The 20,045-nt window shown below is 42.1% G+C and overlaps 1 protein-coding gene across 1 annotated transcript in view; it reads left to right on the top strand.

Annotated features, from left to right (window-relative positions):
* The window catches only part of MROH8 (maestro heat like repeat family member 8), a 73,439-nt gene that overhangs the window by 16,773 nt on the left and 36,621 nt on the right, over positions 1-20,045 (top strand). Inside the window, exons 3-8 of the mRNA XM_023512028.1 lie at positions 1,202-1,347; positions 6,625-6,747; positions 14,449-14,528; positions 15,679-15,823; positions 16,986-17,081; positions 18,496-18,600. Of these exons, the coding sequence (XP_023367796.1) occupies positions 1,202-1,347; positions 6,625-6,747; positions 14,449-14,528; positions 15,679-15,823; positions 16,986-17,081; positions 18,496-18,600 (695 nt within the window). The remainder of the gene's footprint in view (positions 1-1,201; positions 1,348-6,624; positions 6,748-14,448; positions 14,529-15,678; positions 15,824-16,985; positions 17,082-18,495; positions 18,601-20,045) is intronic.

Genomic DNA, 20,045 nt, shown 5'->3' with positions numbered 1-20,045 from the left:
GCCTCCCAAGTAGCTGGGACCACAGGCGCCCGCCACAACGCCCGGCCATTTTTTGGTTGCAGCCATCATTGTTGTTTGGCGAGCCTGGGCTGGGGATTCGAACCCACCAACTTAGGTGTATGTGGCTGGCGCCTTAGCCGCTTGAGCCACAGGCACTGAGCCGGAAATTGCTTTATTGAAGAGGAAAAGGGGAGAGCAGTGTGCACAGAGGGGGACCCAAGCAGGTTGCCAAAGAAAACTAAATGTTCAGGGGATTACATAAGTTGTCTAACTGTATCTATCTTTGTGTGTAAGGAAGTGGGACCTGCTTTCTATTGTGTCTTAATTTCTGTTTCTTTGTAACTTAACTTCTGGCCCAGGTGCCTAAATATTAACTTAAAACTTAATCTGCCATATGTCAGATTATACGTCCATATGCCGGGACTTCTACAAAAGACTGGTCACAAGCATCCTTGGTTGTTTATGACTTTCTATAGAATGCCTGGATGTGGTTCAGAGCACATGTGCTCTTGCCGTCTGTTATGTGGGCTGCACAGGGCAGCATGTTCCTTTAACCCCAGCTGCCCCAGTAACTTCCCTATGTAGGTCACAAACCTACAGAACTTATCTTGTTTGTAACCCAGGGACTGCCTGTATATTTTAAGCTCTTGTCACTACAGAGTCCCAGACTTTTGAGTTTGAATAGTATCTACCACTTAAGGGTTTACTACGTGCCAGTTACTGGGAGCAGTTCTTTGCACATAGTACTTCATTTAATGCTTACAATGAAACTACTGTTCCAGGGCGCCAACTAGCTGGGTAAAGGTCATACAACTAATAAAGTGGTACAGCTAAGATTCCAACTCGCCTCAAACTGACATCAAATGTCCATGTTCTAGGGTGGCGCCTGTGGCTCAAAGGAGTAGGGCACCAGCCCCATATGCCGTAGGTGGTGGGTTCAAACCCAGCCCTGGCCAAAAACTGCAAATAAAAAATAAAAATAAGTCTGTGTTCTTACTATTCTGCTACAGCGCAATACCAGAGGTTTTTGTAGCTTAGGAAGCCCTTAGAGAACACCAAATTTATAGTGGAGAAATCAAATTAGCAGACGGGAAGGGACTTGTTCAAGGTCACAGATCATGTAGTGAAGGATAGAACAGGACCTGTCTATCCTGTATACACAGTACTGAGGCATCACCCGGTGTCTTTCTTTTGGTATTAGATGCGGACCTCTCTGACATCCCTACACTCCCTCAGGAGTCTCTCTCAGGTAGCTTGGAATCCCTGACCCAGGAGGAGCCCCTCAAAGAGGCCAGCACTGAGAGGCTGATCCAGTCCATCCAGGAGGTTTTTAATGGTGAGCTAAAGGTATGCACAGGCAATCTATGAGTTTTTTTAGCTCATTCCTCCATTTTAACAAATATATTAAACATATATTGTTCACTATACAAATAATTTTATATTATAGGTTATAACATTTATGATTGTTTTATATTTGTAAAAAATATATTTTATATATTTATAAATTATATATAAAATAATAAAATTCATGTAAAAGCAAAGAAAAACATAATAAAAATTAAAAGTTAGGCTTGGCGCCTGTAGCACAGTAGTTATAGCACCAGCCACATATACCCAGGCTGGCAGGTTCAAACCCAGCCCACACCTGCTAAACAACAATGACAACTGCAACAACAATAACAACAACAATAACACAAAATAGCTGGGTGTTGTGGCAGGCACCTGTAGTCCCAGCTACTTGGGAAGCTAAGGCAAAAGAATCTCTTAAGCCCAAGAGTTTGAGGTTGCTATGAGCTGTGAAGCATAGCACTCTACCAAAGGTGACATAGTGAGACTGTGTTAAAAAAAAAAAAATTAAGTTAATCTTCTTAGTACTACTCTTCTGAGATAACTATTGTTTTGTTTTGTTTTTTTTTTTTTTTTGAGACAGAGCCTCAAGCTGTCCCCCTGGGTAGAGTGCCGTGGCATTACAGCTCACAGCAACCTCCAACTCCTGGGCTCAAGCGAGTCTCCTGCTTCCGCCTCCCAAGTAGCTGGGACCACAGGCGCCCGCCACAACGCCTGGCTATTTTTTGGTTGCAGCCATCATTGTTGTTTGGCGGGTCCGGGCTGGGGATTCGAACCCGCCACCTTAGGTGTACGTGGCTGGCGCCTTAGCCAGTTGAGCTATAGGCACTGAGCCGAGATAACTATTGTTAATGATTTGGTCTATAAATTCTTAGGCTTTTTTTCTCTGTCCATTATAGGGAAAAACCATCATATTTGGTGGGAGAAAAAATTTTCTAGGTCAGTGACTATGGATCCATATTATTCTACTTAATAGCTGCACAGTAGCCCACTGTTTAAGTGAGTCATTCATTCATGCATGTATTCAGTGAGAGCATGTAACAGAAGAACTTATCTTTTTTTTTTTTTGAGACAGTCTCATTTTGTCACCCTCAGTTGAATGATGTCACGTCATAGCTCATGGCAACCTCAAACTCTTGGGCTCAAGCAATTCTCTTGCCTCAGCCTCTGAGTAGCTGGCTCTATATGCACCCACCATAACATCTGACTATTTTTAGAGACAGGCTCTCACTCTTGCTCAAGTTAGTCTCAAACCTGTGAGCTCAGGCAATCCACATGCCTAGGCTTCCTGGAGTGCTAGGATTACAGGCGTGAGCCACCATGCCTGGCCAGAAGAACTTATCTTAACCTGGAGGTAAGGGAAGGCATCTCTGAGGAAGTAACCCTTAAGATTAGATCTGAGAAATGAATAGGAAAAATCAGAAGTTAGAATTAGGGTTCGTTAGTGTTCCAGAAATAGGAAAAGGTATGCTTAACAACCTTGTACAGAAAGGAGAATATCATATTTGAGGAACTTAAGACCAGTATGCTCAAATCATGGTGGTGGAAGGGAAGGGTGGCACCAGGTGAGGCTGAAGAGATGGAGATAGACCATGCTGGGCCTTGGCAACCAGGATAAAAACTTTGATCTTTAGTCCTAAGAACAATAAAAAAAATAAAGAATATATAAGGAAATGAATATCATAACATGCCATTATTAGCTATTTAGTTTCTTTCTAGTTTTCTTTTTGTTGTTGTTGTTGTTGTTGTTATAGTTTTTTGACAAATGTTCTTGTATATCATCTATTGTGTACCCCTCAGATGATTGCTCTAGCGTAAATTCCCAGACATGCCATTGCTGGATAAAAAGGTATACACTTTTGTTAGACTTTTAATAGGTACTATTAAATTTATGCCCACAAATGTTAAGCCTGTTTATACTCTCACCAGCAAAATATATAATGTTAAATGCTAGTTGCTTACAACTGTCCAAAATTAGTATTATTTTTGTTTATAATCGTTATCAGTCTAATTGATGAAAAAGTGAATCCATTCATTTTACTTCTGTATCTTAACATCTCTCATCCAACTGTGTAGTAGCCTACTTAGCATGAAGCTTCATGAGAAGCAAGAATCACAGTAAATTCTCTTTAGTTAGTATTCCCAGAGATTCCCCTTCTATATGGCTTTTAAATCCCAGGTAGCCAATGAGCAAATAAGGAATGAGCACCTGGCATTTATAAGGCTTGTGCTAGATACTGAGAGTTGGAGTGGTAAGATTAAAAAAGTCTATTCAACATGTAAACCAACTAGGGAACATCCATAACGTGGAATACTATTCAGCCATAAAAGGAATGAACTAGTGGTCCCTCTAACAACTTAGATGGATCTAGGAGGCATTATGCTGAGTGAAAGAAGTCAGTCCCACAAGGTTACATATGATATGATTCTAGTTAAGTGACATTCTCTAAAAGACAAAACTGTAGTAATGAAGAACAGATCAGTGATACCCAGGAATTAGGAATGGGGAAAAGGTATGATTCAAAGGGAATAGCACCTGGGAACTGTTCGGTATCTGGATTGTGGTGGTGATTTCATGCACGTTTGCGTGTATTACAGTGCACAAATCCACACACTGCCCCCCAAATCAATTTTACTGTAATATACTTAAAAAATCATAGTATCACTTTATACCCCATAAACATATACAATATAATTTGTCAATTTACATATTTTTAAAAAAACTGATCCTCCATTGGAGGAGAAGATGACAGAGACTTCTGGAATACTTGTAATGATCTGTCACTAAATACATAAGTATTTTTGGTTTGTGAAAATTCAACAAGCTATACATTTTCTTTATGTTGAATACCAAAAAAAGTAAGATACTTAAAGCCTGGATATTGTTGGTGTTCACTTTTTTATTCCTTTTTGAGATATTATGTCACCCTCGGTAGAGTGCTGTGGCATCACAGCTCACAGCAACCTCAAACTCTTTGGGCATAAGCGATTCTCTTGCCTCAACCTCTCGAGTAGCTGGGACAACAGGCGCCCACCATAACACCCAGCTATTTCTTTCTTTCTTTCTTTTTTTTTTTTTGATTGGAGTCCTCATTGTTATTTAGCAGACCTGGGTCAGGCTCAAACCCACCAGCCTCGGGATATGTGGCTGGCACCCCACTCACTGAACTATGGGCGCTGAGCCTGGTCTTCACTTTTGATTTGGACTATTCATTATACTTCATGTCAGCCAGGCTTTATTTGCATTTTTGTAACTAATGAAGGGCCTGGATTGCTGCAGTGAATTAAAACAAAACACCCCATTTCCTGCCTTGACCTGACTTGACAGGAAAATAGATGAATAAGAAGTTAATGATGTCAGAGTATCAACAAATACCTTGATACTCCTTGTTAACATAGTGGTTAGTAAACAAGAAATAAGTAAATAAAAAACAAACAAACAAAAAAACCCAAATGCCTTGATAGCAACTTATTCATGTGGTTTATAGATACACGTAGGAAGGGCACCTGACCCTAGTTCAGGAGAAATTGCATGATCCGTGTCTTAAAATATATACTGATTTTTGTCAGTAAGCAAGAAGAAGTATAGAAAAGTCCAAACGTGCAAAGCACAGAAGCAAGAAAGGGCAATCTAAAAGTTAATTTGACTGGAGCTCAGAATGGGCAAAAGCCCATTTAAAGTTAGTTGAGGTCATGTTGGGAAGGGCCTCACCCTCAATAGTTGTGCCGTTGAGGATAAGGAGTTACCTTATCAAGTTTGAATCTGGCAACAGGTGAGGACATGAACTGGACAGGGCAAAACTGGAGCAGAGAAAGCCATTGTCTGGTGGTTGTATAATCTCTATGAGAGAAAATAGGGCCTTCTTGCAGTGCATTGCTGTGTGCTTTCTGGAGAACTTGTACCAGCTTACATCATCTGTGTGCAGGAGAAAGGGACTGGAAGAAATTTTCTCAAGGTTGTGGAATTATGGGTGTCTTTTATTTTTTTTCTTGTACTTTATTTTTTCACAGTTTCTATGAAACTATAAAAGAGATATTGCTTTTATAATCAGAATAACAATAAAGAGATATTGCTTTATTATAATCAGAAAAAGAGAATATTAATACAAAAAGATTTTATTCTTCAAGTCAGAACTTACATTTTAATAGCAAACCTTAAAGACAAAATAATGAGTCTTTTTTTAAATTGGTTCAGACCATTTAATTTCTTTTTCTTAAATTTTATTTTTTTTTTATTAAATCATAGCTGTGTACATTAATACTATCATGGGGTACAGTGTGTTGTTTCTATATACAGTTTGAAATACTTTCATTGAACTGGTTAACATAGTCTTCCTGTCATTTTCTTAGTTATTGTATTAAGACATTTATATTTGGCTCGGAGCCTGTGGCTCAAGTGGCTAAGGCGCCAACCACCTACACCTAAGGTGGCAGGTTCGAATCCAGCCTGGACCCGCCAAACAACAATAATGGCTGCAACCAAAAAATAGCCGGGCGTTGTGGCGGGCGCCTGTGGTCCCAGCTACTTGGGAGGCTGAGGCAGGAGACTCACTTGAGCCCAGGAGTTGGAGGTTGCTGTGAGCAGAAGCCATAGCACTCTACCCAGGGGGACAGCTTGAGGCTCTGTCTCAAGTAAAAAAAAAAAAAAAAGACATTTATATTCTACATTTAGAAAGACTCACATGTACCCCTATAGGATAAACCATAGACGTGATCCCACCAATTGCCTTCCCTTCACCCATCCTCCCTTCTCCTCTCCCCTCCCTCTCCCCTTTACCCGTATTCTTAGGCTAAAATTGGGTTATAGCTTTCATGGATGGAACTGGAGAATATTCTTCTTAACAAAGTATCTCAAGAATGGAAGAAAAAGTATCCAATGTACTCAACCTTATTATGAAAATAATGAATCTTTAATGACATCAACAGGATTAGCAGTAACAGCCTCAGAGGCCACCTTTAGGAAGCTTAATCAGGCAGCACTACACAGGGCAGGTGGGGAGGAAAACAAAGACTAAAGATGGGGAGAGCCATCCTGGAGCACTTACTAATCTAGAGAGAAGGGAAATGAGGTTCCAACCAAGGGAGGGCCAATGGACAAGGAATTTCACTGAAATCCTCTGTAATTTATTTATTCCTTATAATAAGTGACTGAGATTGGATTGAAGGAGATGGCAGATGCTTAAAAACATTTCCAGAAACTTCTCAAAAGCCCTCTACAATTAATCAAATAAGATCATAGTATATAACTGTGTTTTTATCATTTTTCTACAAATTCAGGGTGAACTTGAAAAGCTGACATTCCTAAGATCTTTGTCCACTCTCAGCCGAACTTTATCTTACGATGAAACCACAGAGTCATTCATTCATAGCCACACAGCAAAGATTGTGCATATCCTAAATGTAAGTATTGGGATCTTACCACAAGTTATTGACCACACAAATTCAGTGACTTTGCCAACACATGTTTTAGTGGCTTCACCCATGTTATTAATTACCTTCAACTCTTCTTACATCACTATCTCCGCATGAGGAGAAATACTCAGGGGTACCCCACAAATATAATTACCCTTGAAAACCAATGAGTAGAAGAATGGAAAGGAGAGGAACAGGCTTTAAATTTCTCAACACGGCCAATGCTCCATTGTCATTAGTCAAGCAGTGCTTCTGAGACACCACTCAGACTGCTGATTCTCTGGAATCCGATGCCTGGGTTCAAGTGCCACCTCTGCCTTGAGCTGATTGACCTTGGGAAATTACTTGTCATTGCCTCAGTTTCTTCATCTGTAAAGTAAGAATAACTATCTCTACTTCGCAGAGCTATTGTGAGCTTTAAATAAGAAATGTAAGCCATGTAACATGGAACACATTATGCATTTAAGAAACATTGTATTAGCATTACTATTGTATTTTGTCCTATTTGTACTGACTCCAACCACGCTCTGCCACCAGGTCATCTATTCATTCCTTTATTAAAATGCCTGACAGTTCCAGGCACTATCTAGGGAATTGGGGCTACAAAGACAAAGAAGACATAATCCCTGTTCATTGCAGCCAAGAAAGTATAACCAAGTGTCACAGGGACTATTGGCAGAAACTTAGATGGATATCCTAGGGGCATAGAGGAGTGAGTCCCTGTCAAAGGGTCCAGAAGGCTTTACAAAGGAGGTGGGAGGTGATGCACTTAAGCTAATACTTAACTTCTTAATGCTTTAGTTTTCTCATCTGTGAAATGCCCCCTTCAGTTTCACTAAAGTTCTAAAATCTTGATTGTGAGATTTCTTATATACCCTAGCAATACAAGTATTTCTTTCTCATACCACAGATCCATAAGGCTGATTAGACTGATGATTAACTTTTAAAATGGAAGTCTAACCGCCCAACAGTTTTGTTAAGTGGTAGACATTACCAAGGATCTTCTGTATCTAGTACACGTTGGTGCTTTGATAAAGGTCATAAATTTTCTATAAACTTTAATCCTTGCCCTTCAAGAGTTTACAATTCAGGCAGGGCACAGTGGTTCATGCCTGTAATCCTAGCAGTCTGGAAAGCAAGAGCACAACCCCCATCTCTACTAAAAAAAGAATACCTAGCTGGGAGTGGTTGTGGGTGCCTATAGTCCCAGGCACTTGGGAGGCTGAGGCAAGATCATTTGAGCCTAAGAGTGTGAGGTTGCTATGAATTAGGCTGATGCCACAGCACTCTACCCAGGGCAATAGAGTGAGAATGTGTCTCAAAAACAAAGAGTTTACAATCCATTTGGAAGTGATCATACCTCAGTAAGTAAATAGGTTGAGAATCATGCCAAATAATCCAATAGAAAGAACAGAATGATATAATGCACATCTAAGAATGAATGCAAATTTCTATTAAATACTTGGGTATACTCCTTAGAAGAACAACTGTAGGGAGCCATAAAACTCAGCCAAAGTGGCATGTTCTGAAAGTTCCACTTCCACTGACCGCAATGAGTTGCCACATGGTTCCACCAGCCAGCTCAGAAGATCCACAGATGCAAATCTCAGCAGAAGCACACTGAACTGCCCCCTGCTTTGCGTTTGGATCTGTCCAACCACTAGTGAAATGCCCACATTAAATATTAAAGTGGTGTGCTGGCAGAGGATTCAGTCTAGAAGTTAAGGGTAGCCAGTGTCCATGAGAAATTACATGGCTCACTGCCACACTTTACAAGTCCACAAACTCCCTGCAGGCCATAAGGAATCCACAAGGAGGAAAAAGACAGGGTCATTATAGAGAAGTAAAATTTTAAGGCATTTGTCAGTCTTCTCGTGATCCTCACAAGTGCATGGCTCTTACATCTCCAAATAAAAAGAGCCAAACAAGCCAACAGCAGAAAGTGGACAGGAAAGGGGAAAAATTCTGTTATGTTACTTTACCAAAGAGTATAAATAAGCACATGTAAAGATGCTCCATCACTGTGATTGGGGAAAAGCAAGTTAAAACCATACGAAGATTCAGCTACTACCTACTAAGAACAAAATGGCTAAAATAAAATGGAAAGGCAGTACCAAATGTTGGTGAGGATATGGAGCAACTAAAACTCCTAGACACTGCTGGTAGGAATGTGAACTGGCACAACCACTTTGGAAAACAGTTGGGTAGTTTCTTTAAAAGTTAGACAAGTGCTTACCATATGCCCCAGAATTTCCATTCCTAGGTGAAATGAAGCATATGTCCTCACAAAGAAGGATGCATAAATGCTCGTAGCAGCTCTGTACATGAGAGCCAAACACTAGAAAAAACCCAAATGATCATCAGCAGATGAGTGGATAAACAAATTGTAATACTGTATCTTAATTCAATGGCATACTACTTAGGAATAAAAAAGAATGAACAATTGATATATGCTACAACTTGGAAGAATTTCAAAATATTATGCAGAGTGAAAGGAGCCAGATGAAAGAAGATGATACACTGTGTGATTCCATTTGTATAAAATTCTAGAAAATGCAAACTAATCTACAGTGAGAGCAGATCCATGGTTGCCTAGAGAGAGGTGTAGAGTCGGGAGGAGAAGGAGAGAGGAATTACAAAGTAGCACAAGGAAACCTGGCAGTGATCAAAATGTTCATTATCTTGATGGGGGTGATGGTTTCATAGATTATACATATATAAAAAGTCATCTACGTGTAACACTTTTTTTGCAATAGGGTCTCTGTCATCTTGGCTGGAGTGCGGTGGAGTGATCATAGCTCATGGTAGCCTTAAACTCATGGGTTCAAAGGATCCTCCCACCTCAGCCTCCCAAAGTACTAAGATTATAGGCATGAGCAACTGTCCCAGGCTCAAAGTGCACTCTTCAGGTATAAACAGTTTATTGTGTGTCTGTTACCTCAAAATGAAAAAAGCTATATAAGAAATCTGTTGAGAACTTTAAAATAAAAGAAGCTGTTCATGAGGCTGCCTACTTGTAGTCCCAGCTACGCAGGAGGGTGAGGTAGGAGGATTGTTTGAGCCCAGGAGTTTGAGGCTATAGTGAGTTATTATCTGTGAGTAGCCACTGCACTCAAGCCTGGGCAATACAGTGAGACTCCCATCTCTAAAAACAAAAAAAGAAAGAAGAGAAGAGAACCTATGAGAAGAGAAGAGAATGCTATGGCAACTGGGATATAGAATAAAGTGATGGCAAGATTGGGTGAAATTAATCCAGGTGAATCTCCTCATCTAATCCCTGAAGGATATAATGGATAAGGTTAAGAGAAGAGAAAAGGGACCCCTGGGTGGGGACTTCAGATGTTAAGCTGGAGATTACTACTTAGCTGTGCCAAGGCCAGCATTCCTCATCCTGCAGTATGGCAGAGTGCCCAGGGGGATGTGTTTTGTGACTCAACAGGAGACATGGGCACCAAGTGCTGCTATAATAGAACTTTAACATAACCAGACTTATCCTCTTAGTGCCTCTTAATTCTCTGCCAGGCCGGGCATGGTAGCTCACACCTGTAATCCTAGTACTCTGGGAGGCCAAGGCAGGTGGATTGCTTGAGCTCACGAGTCCCAGACCAGCCTGAGCAAAAGGGAGAACCCGTCTATACTAAAAATAGAAAAACTGAGGCAAGAGGATTGCTTGAGCCCAAGAGTTGGAGGTTGCTGTGAGCTATGATGCCATAGCACTCTACCTAGGGCAATAGCTTGAGACTCCGTCTCAAAAAAAAAAAAAATTCTCCTCTGTCACCTTGGGACTCAACTCTGCACCTGGGGTTCTCCACAAGATCCTACCTACCTTAGCCAGCTGAGCTTTTCTAAGCCTCAGTAGCTCCACCTGTACAATGGAGATAATTCATACGTATCTGGCTTTCACTTTTGAGACAAAATGTCTCCTTTTGATAGGATTGGTCTGGATTATTCTTGAGCAAACAACAAAAATCAACTCTGGCTCCTTTAAGTTTAAAAAAAAAAGGGATGCTGGATTATCTTTCTTTGACTCTAATGAAAAAATTTAACAAAGCTTCCAGAAAAGCAAGTTCCAGCACAGCCCTACAGGTCTGTCTCAGTGGCAGGGGCTGCTCTGCCATCAGCATGACTCAAACCTCCAGCAGCTCCCAGTCTCTGTCACTCTAAAATTCCAGACGGCAAGAGAGAACCTGATTGTCCTAGACTGGGTCTGTTCTCCACCCCTGCATCAGTCACATATGTCTGGGGGTAGATCATATAGTAATGGTATAACTTCTGGGTGTCCCTCCCTGTGTGTTGGTGGCATTCCCAGAGAGAAGGGGTGATCGCTGGGATCTGGGTGGTCACCTAAAGAGGTTCCTATTACACAAGTACTTTACAGACAAAAAAAATAATTTTTCACTTCTGAATTCTCTGTAAGTGGCTAGCATAATTGCAAACAAATAATAATCCTTTAATACACAATTGATTAAAAAATGAAGGAGATTATCCTGGCAGAAGTAAATCGAGTGGATTGAAGTCAAAGGGGATCATAGGCCTGAGGGTTTGTTAAGAGGCATAGCCTTCAATGGACAGGTGAGGAAAATGGCTCTAGGAATGGAGAGTCCCAGAAATTGTGTGGAGCAGAGAGTGGCTATTACTGTAATTGATAGGGTGTAGGGCTTGAACAAAAGAAAAAAGAGTCATAAATCACTTCTTTAATGAGCCCCAGGAAAGGGCACCGAAAGGATGTCCTTTGAACGGGGTTGACAATGACCTTACCCCATACTTTGCCCTGTATAATATGCTCCCATGTAAAATATGTACTCACATTTTTGGCTTAAACTTTCAGGGAAAAATGGGTTTTTGTTTTATTTTTTTAATTCACATTTTATTTGTTTATATTTAGGTACTTGCTTTTTGTATTATAAAGGAATTTTAGCATTTCTTTTTTAACATATTATGGTACAAGAAATTTTATGCAACAAATAATTACAAAACACAAGAAGGTTTATATATGTGGCTTGGCACTTGTAGCTCAGTGGTTTGGGCGCTGGCCACATATACTGAGGTGGGTGGGTTCAAACCAGACTTGTCCTTAGTGCCTCTTAATTAGTGCCCAGGCCTGCTAAACAACAGTGACAACTGCAACAAAAAAATAGTCAGGCATTGTGGCAGGTGCCTGTAGTCCCAGCTACTTGGGAGGCTGAGGCAAGAGAATCAGTTAAGCCCAAGAGTTTGAGGTTGCTGTGAGCTGTGACACCAGAGCACTCTACTGAAAGCGACATAGTGAAACTATGTCTCAAAAAAAAAAAAAGAATGCTTATGTAGATATGGAATTACTAGCACCCATGTATAATGCACATCCTTATTTTTCCCTCAAAAATCCAGACAAAAGTGTGCATTATACATGACAAAATACGGTACTTGTTAACAGCAAACGCTAGGCCATTTTAGTGGCAGTGCCCTTGAGATAATTAGATGAGGTGCAGTAGAGTCTTGGGAGAGCTGTCAGGGCTGAAGACAGTCTTAAGATTTGTCCTTTCCAGACTATAAAGCCCATAAAAATAAATGAGCTCTTTGGGGAAGTAAGTGAGAGAAGCAGCCCACCAGCAAGGTCCAGGTCAGACTAGAGTTGGAAAGTGAGAAGAGTGTCGCAACCTTTTGGGCCCTTGTGGCTCTGGACTTGATCACCGCAGGAAGGAACCAGGTATGACATGGATTAGAAGTACAAGCTTGTAGAAGGCGGGCTTGCCTTCTTAGCAGGGGAGCTCCAAGCCACCTCCCCACTAGCCTTTTATTGAGACCATACAACACAAGTGACGGAAGTAATTAACAAATGACTAGATGTGAGGAATGGCCCAAGGGCCCACCCCTCAGCTACAGATCCTCTTGCTTAGGGGTCATCTCACTCTTGGCTTCCCCTGCAGAAGAGAAAATTAGAGAGGGGCAAGAAGGGGAATCTGGTGATATGTATTGACAATTACTGCCTCCTGAGTTCCTTAGTGAGGTCTTTTTGGTGGCAAGTAAGAGAAATCCACTAGAGGCAGCTGAACCACCAAAGGAGGAGCCTGCCCCAGGAAGGAGATTTCTCTAGAAAATAAAAAGCTTCCACAAACTCAGGGAGAACGTCTTCTCCTATGTATGGATTTCCAATTCTCTCTCTCTCCTCTCCCTCCCCCAAATTGGCCAACCCTGTTACCTTGTCCAGAGGGATCAGTGCCCCCCAATTCTAAATGTCCTCCTTTTTGGAAGTCTAGCCAGACTGAGATTAAAGTGCTTTGTCCTGATTCCTGAGAGCATCCAGTTGGCCTTGGTATCTGCTCCTGGACAAATGAGCTGTGGCCAGTAGGACAGAGTGACTTGGCAGACACATGGCTCTGAGATGCCCATTCCTGTGGACTGGGGGCAGTTCCCAGAGAGGCTTCCACAGAAGCCATTTCCATCTGCTCCTGACATTAACTGCCTGAGAAATGTCTCATTCACTTGTGCAGATCAGGCACTCAGGCAGTTAAATACATGTTCCGGGTCACACAGCGACTAAGTGAGTAAGCGGCAGAGCCAGTGCTCACCCCAGAGACTGCCCAGCTCCAAAGCCCCTGTTTTTCCCTCTGTGCCACTGCACATTTTCCAAGCAGCTTTCCTTCTGCCAGTTTATAATTTGGAAATTTACTCCTTTTCCAGAACAAATAATTCAGAATATTAAACATGGGAAGTTGAGATGAGTAGTTAAGTAGAAAGAGGTTAGAATGCCTAAACTACAGATAATAACTGGTAACATTAATAAAAATAATGATTAATAGGCCAGGCAAGGTGGCTTACACCTGTGATCCTAGCATGTTGGGAGGCTGAGACAGGTGGATTGCTTGAGGTCAGGAGTTTGAGACCAGCCTAAGCAAGAGTAAGACCCCGTCTCTACTAAAAAACTAGAAAAACAAACAAAAACAGCTACTCAGAAGGCTGAGGCAAGCAAGAGGATTGCTTGAGCCCAAGAGTTTGAGGTTGCTATGAGCTATGACGCCGTAGCACTCTACCTAGGTTGACAGTGAGTCTCTGTCTAAAAAAAAAAAAAAAAAGAGTAATAGATGCTAACAATTAAGGAGGGCTAGTAGGTATTATGAATTAGCTCGTTTAGTACTCACAGCTGGTCCATGAGGTAAGTAGTACTGTTACCTGGTTTCACAGATGAAGAAACTGAGTTACAAGGAGGCTAAATAACTTGTGTCAGTTCAATCTGCTAGTAAGAGGCAGAGCCAGGGTCTGGGATCTGGCTCAAGAGAATAAACCCAGAGCTCTGCCATTGTCCTGCAGCCAGTCCTGTGGAGATCTTGCTTTTGTTCTTGAAGGCCACCCACCTTGCTGATCACCTGTGGCCTAATGAATGGGCACATTCTTTTTTTTTTTTGGAGACAGAGTCTCAAGCTGTTGCCCTGGGTATAGTGCCACGGCGTCATCATAGCTCACAGCAACCTTCAACTACTGGGTGCAAAAGATTCTCTTGCCTGAGCCTTCCACCTACCTGGGACTACAGGTGCCCACCACAATGCCGGGCTATATTTTGGTTGTAGTTGTCATTGTTGTTTGGCAGGCTGAGGCTGGATTCGAACCCACCAGCTCAGGTGTATGTGGCTTGTGCCCTAGCCACTGAGCTACCGGCACCGAGCCAAGTGGGCATATTACTAACTCTGTCAGGTTCTTTTCTTCTCTTTGCAGGTACTGATGCAGGAGGAACCCCCGAATTCTCTATTAAACCCTGTGCGCCAGGAAGTCTTTGTCACCATTGCTGATCTCAGGTGACATGCTCTTTCCACATGCATCCTTGTTCTTCATTCAGGGCTAAGGCCAGAGCCAACTGACATGTTCCTTATTTTTTTTTTTTTTTTTTTTTTTTTTTTTTTTTTTTTTTTTTTTTTTTTTTTGAGACAGAGCCTCAAGCTGTCCCCCTGGGTAGAGTGCCATGGCCTCACAGCTCACAGCAACCTCCAACTCCTGGGCTCAAGCGAGTCTCCTGCCTCCACCTCCCAAGTAGCTGGGACCACAAGCACCTGCCACAACGCCCGGCTATTTTTTGGTTGCAGCCGTCATTGTTGTTTGGCGGGTCCAGGCTGGGGATTCGAACCCGCCACCTTAGGTGTACGTGGCTGGCGCCTTAGCCGGTTGAGCTATAGGCGCCGAGCCAATTTTATTTATTTTTTAATTTTTTTTATTTTTTTTGGTCTGTTTGTTTGTATTTTGCAATTTTTGGCCGGGGCTGGGTTTGAACCCGCCACCTCCAGCATATGGAGTCAGCGCCCTACTCCTTTGAGCCACAGGTGCCGCCCATGTTCCTTATTTTTAATTTTTGAAAGCTATGTGGATAGAGAAAGGGAAGCCAAATCCACGTTTTTGAGAACGAATTTTGATTTCGTGTATGCTTCCATGCATACCTGAAAGACTATTGGAACATCTTTGGAGTTCAGTTTTGTCCAAAATATATTCAGTGCCGGGTTACCCATATATGTTCCGAGGTCTATTTGGAAGGGCTGCCTACTGTTTACCTCTCTTGGAGATTTGTACTGCAGTGATTAAATGGATGACAGGTCTTGAGAAGTCCTGTAGTTAAGAAGTTTTTAACTTGATTCATCCCTTTGTTCCCCCAGACTACTGTTCAGCAGAGCACACTTTGGGAAACTGTGGCTTATTGTGTTAGACTGTAACAGGCTTCCCTCTGGGGTAGAACTGAAGAAAAGCTTGGAAGGATATTGCTCTGGTGATGTCTTGGGAGAGGGTCCCTTTAACCTTATGCGAGAATTATGTAAACAGACTGATAAGCCATTTCTCTCTTGCATAGAATGATACATGAGCCAGTTTACCTTTCCCCTTTTTTGTTACTTTGATTCCTGTTTATCAATATCAAGTTGAAGCCTTGTCCCAGCTTGCTATTACCAAACTGTCTTTTCTCAGTTACCAAGATGTGCATTTGCTGTTTGGCTCTGAAGATCGAACTGAGTTGTTCAGTTTTATCACCAAAAGTGTAATCGCTCTGCCTTCTGTAAGGAATCTTCTCCAGCCACAGGAAGTCATGCCAAGTGAGCCTTACAGCTCAGAGGTAACTCATGCTTTAGTAACTTGCCATCCACAGGGTCTGCTGATTTTGGTCTTTAGAGGGCGCATTTGATTCTTTGAAACTAGCCCAAACGTTTAAGCCAAGTCTGGGGAACAAAATAGGTGGTTAAATTAGAAGATAGCTTTTTTCTCCTTCATTACTTCATTTTTTCCTTTCAGCTTTAGAATTAAGGTAGGAGTATTCACTCATATACTTAAGGGACAGCAGTGCTAAGCACTCTGACAGGCAGCAGGAATACAGCAGTCCAGTCTCTCTCACAGAGCTTACCTTCTAGGGCAGAGAGACAAACTGCTGATAAATAAAATCTGTCAGCTGGTAATAAACATTATGAGAAAAAAAGCAGGGAAAGAGGAGGATAAAGAATACTATGGGCCGCGCAAAACTGCTCACGTCGGGAATCCTAGCACTTAGGGAAGCCAAGGCAGGGAGGTTCACCTCAGGCCAGGAGTCAAGACAGACCAGCCTGGGCAACCTAGTGAGAACCTGTCTCTACAAAAAAATAGCCAAATGTGTTAGTACCTACCTGTAGTCCCAGCTACTCAGGAGGCTGAAGCAAGAGAATCACTTGACCCCAGGAGTTTGAGGTTGCCGTGAGGTATGATCATACCACTGTACTCCTGCCTGGGCAATAGAGCAAGACCCTTGCTCTAACAACAACAAAAATAGTACTGTGTGTGGTGGGAGGCACATGGGTGGTCAGGCAAAGCCTTCTTGACGGGGGGATAGTTGAAAGAAGAGAGAGGGTATGGGTATGTCTGAAGGTGAAGCTTTCAAGCTGAGGGAAGGGTAGGTACAAAGGCCCTGATCTATTCTTCAGCAGCTAGTAAACTGGCTGGTAAAGCACTTACCCAAGAGAACTTTATTCTCCTCTGTTTCAAGATGTCAGAAAGAGTATCTTGATGACCATTAAGTAATTCCCCAGATGTATTAAGATTCAGTTAACTGTGATCCCGGTGATGCCACGGAGTAAATTTGAAATGAAGATGTACTCTCCTTCACCTGATGCTGCATGCTGTCCACCAGGACTTTGGTACTGGTTCTGCAACCTTGAGTAAAGACTCAAGATGATGAGAAGAGCTTCCAAAATTACAGTGCTGGGGGAGCTTCATGTTGGGGGAGCATCACTGATCCTGTGCCTTCTCAGTGTCTCTACAGGCAGACATTCCAGGCATTCTCCGAGATGCTCCAGAGTTTGGTGGTAAAAGACCCACATTTGGAAAATCTTGACACCATTTGTAAGGTAAACAGGATATCAGGGGGAAATGGAAAACTATTTCTATTAACTGGTGAGAGTGGAAGACAAAAATGTGGAAGGCTTAAGTTGTAGGAGGCAACATAGTATTTAAGAGTACACATATTAGCTATCAGCTTTGAGTCAGAGACCTGGGTTCCAGTTCTGACTCTACCATTTATTGATTATAAGTCCTGCTGTAGGCTCGGCACTCATAGCACAGTGGTTAAAGTACCAGCCACATATACTAAAGGTGGCAGGTTCTAGCCAGCCCAGGCCAGCTAAACAACAGCTAAACAACTGCAACAAAAAATGGCTGGGCATTGTGGCAGGTGCTTGTAGTCAGTCCCAGCTATTTGGGAGGCTGAGGCAGGAGAATCACTTAAGCCCAAGAGTTTGAGGTTGCTGTGAGCTGTGACGCCACAGCACTGTACCAAGGGCAACATAGTGAGACTCTGTCTCAAAAAAAAAAAAGTCCTGCTGTAAATTCTGCAAGGAATTTGCTTTCTCAAAGTCTCATTTCTTCACCTTTACATGGAGATAATAACTACTGTATCAGATAAATAGCCTTCAATAAATGGTTTAAATGGTTTCTATAACTATTCCTTAATTAATTCCTTATTAATCCTTACTAGCATAGAAAGGTTTTAATTGAACAGAGCCCTACGAGTTAGTGAATAAGAAGCTTCCTAACAGGTGGAACTCAAAGGTCAATGACCACCTGCCCTAACCGTACCTGTTCCAGTATATGCCACTCCATCATCAGGCACTAATTCACTGGAGTGCATTCTCTGCAGTTCAAGCATCTTGCTCTCTTGCCCTTTTTAAAGTTGTGGCTATTCCAGAAAGGGGATAACACTTTAAACTATTATTAATCATTTGCACCTAAGTACAGATCGGCCTTTATTCTTATCAGAAGGATTTCTCCCTTTTATCCAGTTGTACTTGGTACTTTCCTGCCGTGGCAGCTTAAATCAAGCCATTTCTTCTACCTGAAATGCCACTTCTTTATGCACACCCACTCATGGATTCATTGCTCCCTGACTGTTCCAGTTGTTACAATTTCTCCATCCTCAGAGTTCTTTAATAGCATGTTATTAGCTTTATTTCTTTCCAGAGCAGATTTGAAAGGACTAAAAACATATAGAAAAATAAAATAATTGAAGAAATTGGGATAAAGGGAAAATAAATCTAGAAAATGGGCTCCCATAGCAGCCAAATCACCCAGCTGGCTACTAGGTCTTTATGCCTTTCTTGTCATCCCAGCACTTTGGTTTCTCACCCAAGCTGATGTATCACTATTTTCAGTCACATTTACAGTTCCATAGCAGTATGGAACTTCTCTCTCCATATTTTCTTCTAAACACAATAAAGGTCCCAAATCTTTCTGATAAATCATTTAGCTTCTCTTTATTTCTCACAGCACATGGACCCCTGGTTACAGTCAGTCAAAGACCATGAGCGGGAACGGGCCACAGCCAGCATGGCTCAAGTTCTGAAGTGCTTATCCAGACACCTCAGCCTGAAGGTGAGTAGGCCTCTGGGTGCAGAAGAGAAAGGACCCAAAGCCTTCCCACCACCGCCTGTTTTCCCTCCTAAAGTTTATCACTCCTGTGTCCCTTTGGTGTTCTTGTAATATCATACCACTTAGCACTATTTACATATCTGTCCTTTCGTAAATATGGGCAGCTTGAGGCCAGGTACTGTGTTGATTAATCTTTGCATCCCCCTTGTTTAGCTTGACAGCCGGGACATAGCATAGTAAATGTTTTTGAATGAATGAATGAATAATAAATGTAATCTGAAAATATCTGAGGGCCCACTGTGGCCTGGTCTCTGTATAGTGCTGTGTTTGAAGAAATAGAGTCCAGCAGGCAAATTTACATAAATCAATCTAATTATCTCCCAACATTTCAGAAAGAATGGTACTATGGTACCTCTTTTTCAATCCTTGCATTTCTCTCTTTCACTCTCTCACTTCTCAATTTTTCTGAATCCTCTACATAATTGCAAAAAAGAATTCCTCAAAGCTAATATTCTCCTTTCTGGACCTATTCTTTTTTTCATTTGTGAATTCTTCTTTCCCTTTCTCTGAGTAGGTTTTCTAGCCATGGGAGCTTCTTCTATTCTCCAGCCATCATTTCTCCAATCTGCGTAATAAGGCCTGGGAATTGGGGAAAAAAGTTGGAAGGGTGGGAATGCTGGGTCCTTATGTCAGAATTTTACTCAGAGAATTTGTTCTTGATACAAATACTTGTTCTAATAGTGAGGTTTAAAAGGACTGTATTCCACTAGCGTTCTTACTTCTCACATTGAAATACATCCCTTCTACCTTAGAGTGCCATGCTGTCATAGCTCACAGCAACCTCATTCTCTTAGGCTTAAGCAATCCCCTTGCATCAGCCTCCCAAGTAGCTGGGACTATAGGCACCCTCTACAACACCTGGCTAGTTTTTCTGTTTTTCATAGAGACAGGATCTCACTCTTACTCAGGCTGGTCTCAAACTCCTGTGCTCAAGCAATCTACCCACCGTGGCCTCCCAGAGTGTTACTGTACCCAGCCTATATCTCATCTTTTTTTGAGACAGAGGCTCACTTTGTAACTCTGGGTAGAGTGTCATGGTGTCACAACTCACAGCAACCTCAAACTCTTGGACTCAAGCAATTCTCTTGTCTCAGCCTCCCAAGTAGCTGGGACTACAGGTGCCTGCCACAACGCCCACCTGTTTTTTTTGTTGTTGTTGTTGCAGTTGTCATTGTCGGTTAGCTGGCCCTGGCTGGGTTTGAACCTGTCAACCTTGGTATATGTGGCTGGCACTGTAACCACTGTGCTATGGACGCCGAGCCTGCATTCATCTTTTTTACTTAACAAAACAGTAGGCTCGGCGCCTATAGCTCAACTGGCTAAGGCGCCAGCCACGTACACCTAAGGTGGCGGGTTCGAATCCCCAGCCCGGACCCGCCAAACAACAA

This window comes from Otolemur garnettii, unplaced genomic scaffold (assembly GCF_000181295.1).
Source record: "Otolemur garnettii isolate 467f Iridium unplaced genomic scaffold, OtoGar3 scaffold00023, whole genome shotgun sequence".
NCBI classification, from domain to species: domain Eukaryota; kingdom Metazoa; phylum Chordata; class Mammalia; order Primates; family Galagidae; genus Otolemur; species Otolemur garnettii.
The sequence above is the reverse complement of the archived record's forward strand: the minus strand, read 5'-3'. Positions and strand labels throughout refer to the sequence as shown.